General features: G+C 37.7%; 1 protein-coding gene across 5 annotated transcripts in view; it reads left to right on the forward strand.

The window, feature by feature from the left end:
* LOC117399618 (DNA endonuclease RBBP8-like) overlaps window positions 1-10,020 on the forward strand; it is a 35,979-nt gene extending 25,959 nt beyond the window's left edge. For 3 of the 5 annotated variants that reach the window (XM_059022066.1, XM_059022068.1, XM_033998910.3), the window contains 8 exons: window positions 711-837; window positions 3,309-3,403; window positions 3,761-3,875; window positions 4,554-4,700; window positions 4,902-4,971; window positions 5,218-5,314; window positions 6,390-6,531; window positions 8,409-10,020. In XM_059022066.1, the coding sequence (XP_058878049.1) occupies window positions 711-837; window positions 3,309-3,403; window positions 3,761-3,875; window positions 4,554-4,700; window positions 4,902-4,971; window positions 5,218-5,314; window positions 6,390-6,531; window positions 8,409-8,506 (891 nt within the window). In that variant the 3' untranslated portion in view covers window positions 8,507-10,020. Of the gene's footprint in view, window positions 1-710; window positions 838-3,308; window positions 3,404-3,760; window positions 3,876-4,553; window positions 4,701-4,901; window positions 4,972-5,217; window positions 5,315-5,804; window positions 6,532-8,408 lie in introns of those variants that run through there. The other 2 variants (XM_059022069.1, XM_059022070.1) reach the window with 2 other exon arrangements.

Genomic DNA, 10,020 nt, shown 5'->3' on the forward strand with positions numbered 1-10,020 from the left:
ACTTTTTTACACAGAGAATTGTGAGGGTCTGGAACCAACTCCCCAGTAATGTTGTTGAAGCTGACACCCTGGGATCCTTCAAGAAGCTGCTTGATGAGATTCTGGGATCAATAAGCTACTAACAACCAAATGAGCAAGGTGGGCTGAATGGCCTCCTCTCGTTTGTAAACTTTCTTATGTTATTATGTTCTTAACTAAAGCGGTTACATTAAGATGGTAGGAAATGTTTGTAATTGTACTAAGAGACTAACGCTAAACAGCTAAGTTGAAAATTTGTTTAGAACTAACCTTGGAGAGCTTTGAATGCTTTCAGAAGGAACCAAATTGTGTGTTGGTTGTCCACTGAGACCACCAAATTCACCACTTGACCTGAGACAGATTTGAATCCAGTAAGTTGGATCACTACACCAGCTAACCCCCCAGGAGAACACATTGAAATGATATACAAGGACTTGTTCCTGCTCTCTGGCTTCATACTGTGAGCTGCACTGTAGCATTCCCTTGGCAAAGGGAGTGTAGGGAATTGTTGCCAAGACAGGTGGAAGTGTGGAGATGACATTTATCTCAGATGTCCTGTCCTGTTATCGACACCACATTAAAACGGTAAAGAGAAAATAAACAAAAAAATAACTTGCCAAACAATGTAACTACTAATGGTAAACTGACGGTACTTATGTAATGAATATTAATATTTATTTTAATGCTGTCAGACACCAGGCATCCAGGAGCCAATCAGAAAGAAGAGCAGAGCGTCGACCAGAGACTCTGAACCTGCTTCTGTGCTTCAGCCTATCCTTTGTGTTCTTGCAAAGAGGAGCCCCTCACCAAAAGAAGATGGTATGAGAAACAAAACCCACACTGTCATTCCCTCCACCCCCCCGCCCGCAACATAAACTCAACAGTATAACAAGGATATGTCAGTAAAATGCCCTGTGGTAGGATAGCGTCACGGCCCAAGCTGTTACCGGCAGGAATGAGAGACTCTGAGACAGAAAGTGTAGTTTAAGCACTGTTGCGCATATTTTAATAAACACAAATCAAGAACAAAATAGTGGCACTAGGGCCAACATAAAGAGTTACACACCAAACAAATATTTACCCTTAGACTGGGCATTCATCTTCACTAAAAGTCTCAAAAATACAGGTCTCATACTCACCTAAACCCACTCCCAAACAAAGACTTCTGTCCATTCCCACTCAATTACCTAATTAGGGAATGGCCACACCTGTGATTGTTGGTAGGGATAGATTTAACCCCATCTCTGCCAAACACCGGCAGGGCTTCCACCCTGCCACATACCCTTTATCTGATCATTTTGTGTAGAAATAATGTCACAGTAGACTTTTTTAACCTGCCACCCCTGATAATGTACATGCTAAATAAAGCATTATGTTTGTTATTGCTTCTGCAAATGTGTTTATCAAATGGCTAGTATTTGTCTTGTATTATTATTATTATTATTATTTATTTCTTAGCAGACGCCCTTATCCAGGGCGACTTACAATTGTTACAAGATATCACATTATACATTATTTCACATTATACAGTAATCACATTATTTTTACAATTACCCATTTATACAGTTGGGTTTTTACTGGAGCAATCTAGGTAATGTACCTTGCTCAAGGGTACAACAGCAGTGTCCCCCACTGGGGCTTGAACCCACAACCCTCCGGTCAAGAGTCCAGAGCCCTAACCACTACTCCACACTGCTGCTTGTAAGCAGTTCACAGAGCAGGGCTTGTCTGGTCTGATGAGAAGACTATTTTCGTCTGTTTTTTACTGTTAGATTTGTGGCTATATCTCTAACTATAAAGGTTACAGGAACATGTCATACATGAAATGAAGGTGCACACGCCAGACTTTCATACAGAAGAGTGAAAGTCTGAAACTCACCCTGTTCAATGCAGATAACAAGAACCACAGAAAAATAGATACTTTTTAATCTGACAGTATACAATGAAGCTTCAACATGTAGGTACATGGACATTTTGTTTTAAACAAATTGAATAATAAATAAAGGAATTATGGCCATATATATACAAAAAGGACCAAAAGCAACCAAAAAAAACTGATGAAATGAAAATGTGCAAAAGAAAACAAAAAGGGAAAGAAAAAACATTCAAATGATTTGTCTAATCATTTAATCATTGTGGCACAAGATGGGGCTGTTCACTGTGGTTTGAATGGCCAGCATGGTGGTGACCATGGCAACATATTATTATTATTATTATTATTATTATTTGTTTATTTAGCAGACGCCTTTATCCAAGGTGACTTACAGAGACTAGGGTGTGTGAACTATGCATCAGCTGCAGAGTCACTTATAACTATGTCTCACCCGAAAGACAGAGCACAAGGAGGTTAAGTGACTTGCTCAGGGTCACACAATGAGTCAGTGGCTGAGGTGGGATTTGAACCGGGGACCTCCTGGTTACAAGCCCTTTTCTTTAACCACTGGACTGCACAGCCTCCTAAAACATAACTCTAAACAGCGCTGGTCTCATGCATCTGATCCACAAATACGAGAAACAAAAAAAATATATATATATATCGGAAAATAAGTCCTTGTGCCTTCAATGTCGCCATTTCTCTTATTGTAAAAATGTTGTGGGAAAATGTTTGTTTTCTGCACCAAGTAGGTCTGTCTTACAGCACTCGCATTCAAGGCTATCTCATAATATGGTCATCTACCGTAAATACAACTATAGGAACTTGTTTTAAAGCTCTGAATCTCCTCTTTCCAATGACATATTACAAGCAGGGTTGTCTCTCACAGTGCCTGAGTAAAAAGAGTTAAAGGGCCAGGTCACCGGTGGGATATTTAACATTGGGCGGACCCTGAATGTTAAATTCATGAAGGGTCTAGAACAGGGCTTCCCAACCCTGGTCCTGTGGACCTCATGCGTCTTCTGGTTTTCATTCCAACTGAGCTCTCGATTACTTAACTAAATCCTTAATTGAACTAATAATTTGCTTAGACCCTTTTAATTGTTTTCGGCTCCCAAAAAGTTGCAGAGTTTAAGTTACTTGTAAAATGTTATAGCTAACTTGAAATCTGCAACTGTTTAAGAGCTGAAAACAAATAAAAAGGTCTAATTAAGCTCAGCTGGAATGAAAACCAGAAGATACATGGGGTCCCCAGGACCAGGGTTGGGAAGCCCTGGTCTTGAACTAAATTAGTCTATGCATTCAGTGTGTTTTTGAGAAACGGACAAAGAATGGTTTAAACCTCAAACTGTCAAAAAAGATTCTTGCAACAAACTTTATTGGGATGCTTATTCACTATTACTTTCCTTATTAAAAGGTACAAATTCCAGCACAAATGATATGACATGGAGCCTGGGTCCAGGGGCAGGTCTTTCACAATATCAAATGGATGTTGCTGTAATAGATCTGAAGGTATTTGCAGACTTTATTATATTTACTGTAGTGTTTTCCTACATTTATATAGCTTTCCTCGAACTCCCACTCCTGTTGGTTCTCCCACATTGAAGAGGTGTGCTAATTAATATAATCATTTATGTTTTTATATGAACGATGTAGGTATGCAATTACAGCCAAATTCACAAGAAACATGCAGTAAAGAAAGTCAACAGTTTCTGGACTGAACTGTAACACATTATAACAAAACTAGCATTGCTACAGCAGCATTCACATTTTCTTCTACTATACTCCTCTGCATGAACATGTAAATAACTTAACAGTGTACATTGTTAGACTCAAGGTGGTAACCAGTTTACTCTCTCCTGTCTGCAGAGTGGGACACCCTCAAAGCCTGATGGAGAAACTGTAGACATGGACTGCACATTTGTGAGCAACAGCACGCTGTTAAAAGGGAGGAAACAACAAAAGGAGGAAAACATAATTCTTGGTAAAACATAAAACTAAACAAAAATGAAAACGAACAGTTCAAATAGCATTATTTGTACGTGCAAGTCCAAATGCACTGAAGCAATTTCTTAAAGGAAAAAACTTTTCTAGAAGTATTTTCTGATAATAATTTACTTGCTCCTAGCTGAAGGTATCAGGAATGGGTGAAACTGCTATGCAATAGAAGTCTTCGTTCTATCCCTGCGGTCTACTGCATGTCCCAAAAAAAAAACTTTAGGTCGACCAGGGTGTTCTTGGCTCACCGCGCACCAGCGACCCCTGTAATCTGGCCGGGCGCCTGCGGGCTTGCCTGTAAGCTGCCCAAGAGCTGCGTTGTCCTCTGACGCTGTAGCTCTTGGGTGGCTGTATGGTGAGTCCGCAGTGTGAAAAAAAGCGGTCGGCTGACGGCACACGCTTCGGAGGACGGCGTGTGTTCGTCTTCGCCCTCCCGAGTCAGCGCAGGGGTGGTAGCGGTGAGCTGAGCCTAAAAATAATTGGCCATTCCAAATTGGGGAGAAAATAATAAAAAATAATTGGCAACGACTAAATTAAAAAAAAAAAAAAAAAGAATTCAAGTGGACCTGGCCAGTGATAAAGTACTCCCAGTGTTACTGATGGTTACTGTTAAAACAATTGCTTATGTGAAACACAATTCTTAATTGGCTTTTACTTTACACAGAGGTAGGGCAGAAAGCAAACGACAGCTTAGCGGAAATCTTTGACCGAACAGCTTATAGAGAATATGAGTCCTATCCACGAGATGACAGCGAACAGTCTGATCAGGAGGATTGCTCTTTAGATGAAGAGGCCGATGGATCTATGAATAGTAAGCACTTGACTACTTTCTTTTTACGGTAACAACATGTACCTTTCAGCAGATTTCTGGCACATATACAGCTACAGTATTAATCTTATTTTACATATAAACATGCACATTGCTAAGACTTCTTTACATTACATCTGTACAGAATTGGCACTTTGCCCTAAAATTGCAGAAGAGCTGTCATTCCTATTTTTTTTTTAACAGGGTATGAAGAAAAAACAGATGAGCCAAAACTTAAAGCTTTTGTGGAACCATATTTAAAAAAAGATGAAAGGTAAAAAAGCTAATATCTTTGAGAAGTATTTTTTCATAACTTGCTAGGAGTTTTCTCCAAGGAACTGATCAGTATCAATGTCATTTAAAATGAATGCCAAGAATCTTTTTTGAGCAGGTCAAGTATGGAACACTTTCTTTGTATGCAGTGCTTTTGCATTCAGTGTTTTATCTTAAAACATCCTACATACAGTATCTGTAAAATGCACAGCATACATGCATTATGTCTTGTTTTCTGTTTGTTTAGAAAGAACACCACCTTAAACTTTCCACACATAAAAGTGGTGCGTAACAAAGAAGAGAGAAGGAAAATGCATGGGCACACATGTAAGGAGTGTGAAATCGTAAGTAAAAAAATAAATTAAATAAAATAATAAATGTCTGCCTGCATGCATACACTAATTAGTAAAACCAACTGCCATGGTAAAAAGGTGGCTATTCAGACTATGCAATTGTGATGTGTTTATGTGGACACCAGGGGGCACTGTTGGGAGGAGTGATGTAAAAACCTGCATGTATCGTATTCCTACGAATATAAGACACACTTTTTAAACAATTTTTTTCTTCTCAAAAATAGCCTGCGTCTTAAATTAGAGTACAGAATAGTGATGCATGTATTAAAATCACCAACAAAAGACATGATTACCTGAGTACACAAACATCAACGTGACTGACTGCAGAGAAAAAACGAACAAAGACATCACCGCCTGAATACGCAAGCAGCAACGTGACTTACTGCCGAGAAAAGAGGAACCAAAACGGTACTGCCTGATCTCGAAGCATCCATGACATACAGGCAACCATTTTCAAAGAAGCGTCATTATCTTCCTTTAGAATTCGAAGAGAAGTTTTTACAATTTCAGCGTTTCTAACAGTACCAGCTTGGATAGATCGGAAATGCTGATCAGACCCCCGTATTTATCAACATGCCAAGCAATACCACAGTTCACAAACTGGGAGAAAAACAGATGTGAGTAATCAGGACTGGAAATGAGAAGCAGCACATAACTGTAGTGCTTTGTGTGACAGCAGACGGCAGCAAACTGCCTCCATATGCGTAATTGAGATTGTATCTTTGTAAATGCATATTTATTTGATGTTTTATTTTTTCCTCAAATCGAGGGTGGGAAATTTGGGCTATGCCTTAAATTCAAAGGAATATGGTAATTTGTTGCAACAAAAACAGTTATTGTACCTGATATAGAAAGCATGGCCCGCTTTGTATATAAAATCATAACATTTCAAACATACATTAATTTTGTTTTACTATGTTTTTTGTTTTACTATCATTATTATTGTTATTATTTAATAACTTCGAGAGGAAATAATGCCCTGCGCTTGAAAACCTAAAAAAATAAAGCGCCCCAACTGTGTATAGCCTTGCCTATAACAATACGATTTCTAACACCCTATTGTTAGTATTATGCAGATCTCCCTGCAGAAGAGCGTCAGAAGAAACTCTCGGCCTGCTCAAGGCACAGATTCAGATACATTCCCCCCAGCACGCCTGAAAACTTCTGGGAAGTTGGATTTCCTTCCACACAGACCTGTGTAGACAGAGGTGGGGTATTTTATATTTCATAGTACCATTACAACATAACATAAAGTTTACAAATGAGAGGAGGCCATTCAGCCCATCTTGCTTGTTTGGTTGTTAGTAGCTTATTGATCCCAGAATCTCATCAAGCAGCTTCTTGAAGGATCCCAGGGTGTCAGCTTCAACAACATTACTTGGTTGGTGTTGGTTCCAGACCCTCACAATTCTCTGTGTAAAAAAGTGCCCCCTATTTTCTGTTCTGAATGCCCCTTTATCTAATCTCCATTTGTGACCCCTGGTCCTTGTTTCTTTTTTCAGGTTGAATTAGATAACTGCGTAGTCTTCTTTGTTCAAGACTGAATAGATTAAATTCTTTTAGACTGTCTGCATATGACATGCCTTTTAAACCCGGGCTAATTCTGGTCGCTGTTCTTTGCACTCTTTCTAGAGCAGCTATATCCTTTTTGTAACGAGGTGACCAGAACTGAACACAATATTCTAGATGAGGTCTTACTAACGCATTGTAAAGTTTTAACATTATTTAAATTCAACACTTTTCACAATATCTTGTTGGCCTTTTTTATAGCTTCCCCACATTGTCTAGAAGACATTTCTGAGTCAACATAAACTCCTAGGTCTTTTTCACAGATTCCTTCTTCAATTTCAGTATCTCCCATATGATATTTATAATGCACATTTTTATTGCCTGCATGCAGTACCTTACACTTTTCTCTATTAAATGTCATTTGAAATGTGTTTGACCAGTTCTGAATGCTGTCTAGATCATTTTGAATGACCTTTGGAGGTGTTTGCCACTCCTCCTATTTTTGTGTCGTCTGCAAAATTAACAAGTTTGCTTACTATACCAGAATCTAAATCATTCATGTAGATTACGAATAGCAGAGGACCTAATACTGATCCCCGTGGTACACCACTGGTTACCTCGCTTCATTTTAAGGTTTCTCCTCTAATCAGTACTTTCTGTTTTCTACTTGTCAACCACTCCCTAATCCATGTGCATGCATTTCCTTGAATCCTTACTGCGTTCAGTTTGAGAATTAATCTTTTATGCTGGACTTTGTCAAAAGCTTTCTGGAAATCTAAATAAACTATGTCATATGCTTTGCAATTATCCATTGTCAATGTTGCATCCTCAAAAAAAGCAGGTTAGTTAGACATGATCTCCCTTTCCTAAAACCATGCTGACTGTCTCCCAGGGTACTGTTACCATATGGGTAATTTTCAATTTTGGATCTTAATAGTTTCCATAGGTTTACATATAATAGAAGTCAGGTTTATTGGTCTGTAGTTACCTGGTTCAGTTTTGTCTCCCTTTTTGTGGATTGGTATTACGTTTGCAATTCTCCAGTCTGTCGGTGCAACCCCTGTGTCAAGAGATTGTTGCATGATCTTGGTTAGAGGTTTGTAAATAACTTCTTTCATTTCTTTGAGTACTATTGGGAGGATCTCATCTGGCCCAGGGGATTTGTTTATTTTAAGAGCTCCTATTCCCTTTAACACTTATGCCTCTGTTATGCTAAAGTTATTTAAAACTGGATAGGAACAGGTTGACATGTGGGGCATGTTGTCCGTATCCTCCTTTGTAAAAACTTGTGAAAAGCAGCATTGAATTATTTGAATGACAATTCGAGTTTACTGTATTCTGCCAGTGCCAAAGATTTTAACTAATTAGATGGGACCAAGCATAAACATTAGATGTGACCAAGCATAAACATGTAATTTAGGAAAAGCCCAAATTGTCTGTATTAATGTTCAGTCTTGCTCACTAAAATCCAATTGTCATTCAAATGATTCAATGTTGCTTGACCCACTCTACTATGTACATAAATGTGCTGTTGTACTTACTTACGACACTGAACTTACTCTCTCTTTTTCTTTAGGATATATAAAAGAAGAGATGACACCAGCCCAGCGTTCAAGACGACGGCAACCATATAATGCAATATTTTCTCCAAAAGGCAAAGAGCAGAAAACTTAAGAGCTTCCATGAATGATTGGACAAGGGAGCTTGCACGTAAAAAAAATATTTATTGATTTCTGTCAGATTACGAAAATAAAAGTGCTTTTGTCAAAGTAAGACACCTTTATAAAGAAGTCACGGGTAATTAGACATCCCAATGTATAAATAGAAAACGCAGAAACAAAAATACAACTAATGTTTAGGCACTTGTCCTGGAGCCTTTGCCTTCCCCAATAATGAAAAAGACTTACTGTGACAACATGTTTTGCATTGGTCCCTTGTTCCTAAAATAGTAAATAAGTTGAGTATGCAAGAGCAAACTAATCAAAAGGTGATCTGATCATCGAGAACTATTCTCCTGCCTCCAGTGATACCAGTTTGGAGAGCATACAAATGTTACAGTGAAGCCCTAAACACAATCTCCTGACCCGTCTTTGTGCCGAAAGGGCCACTTGAATTTTGCAGTTTTGCCCCTTCCTTCCAAGGTTAATCTAGCAGCTTAGTTCTGAGGCAAGTCACCCTCTTTGTCATGTGAGGTTTAGGTTTGGAGAAGCACATGTTCCGGCTTTTAATCCCATCCTGACTGCCAAAAAAGGGACTCAGTAGTGCTAAGATTTTAAATTAATTTTTTTTTTTTTTTTTTTTTTTTTTTTTTTTTTAATTTAATGGTTAGTCTGCAAAGCCAATGTGATATACTGTAGCATCTTAATGATAAAGTGCAAAAAATGGGTTTGTAGGGCTTTAAAACTGTATCTCCTATTGGTGTTTTACAGTTTACTGATATCTAATTTTTTCAGATATAAAGCTTGAAACACTCAATAAAAAATCTTCTGTAATACAAAAAGAAAATATTTGTTGGCATTAACATTTCAGCAAAAAATTATATTCAGTGTCTACACAAACTATAGCATTACCCATTATCACAAGTACTGGTACTTGTTTTCCAAACAAGACGATGAAAATACCTTCCAAAGAAATCCACAACTTTGATTCCCTCGTAAATGAAGGAATCATGAAGAATTCAGGATTGGAGGGGTTTAGGAAATGAATGCTGTTTTTCAATTGTTATTACTATTGTTATTATTAGTAGTAGTATTAGTATTATTCATACACTGTTTGCAAACATGACAAACCGGTAAGTAAAATGTAATTTTACTCTGTCCAAATGTTCAGATATTAAGAGCTGTAATATATACAGTATATATTTTTTTTTACATGTAATTGTTAGAGATACTGCTGTTAACAGAGTGCTATCTATTTTATAAAGATTTCTTTTGTCTACTTTTGTTTGTATTCTAATACTGCGGAAAAATTGTTTCAATTCAGTAAATATTTATAGTCACTGTTCTTATGATCAAATTTTGTTCTCTTAAAAAAGATAAATAAAAGAAACACTTCACGCTTACCTGGTGGATTTCATATATATTGATCAATCCTTTTCAAATTCTGTAAAAAAAATCAGCTACAGATAAAGAAATGCTTGTTATCTGAATCATGTCATTCTAAATTTGAAATACAATATATTTGTCTGT

Source organism: Acipenser ruthenus, chromosome 4 (genome assembly GCF_902713425.1).
Source record: "Acipenser ruthenus chromosome 4, fAciRut3.2 maternal haplotype, whole genome shotgun sequence".
Classification (NCBI taxonomy): Eukaryota; Metazoa; Chordata; class Actinopteri; order Acipenseriformes; family Acipenseridae; genus Acipenser; species Acipenser ruthenus.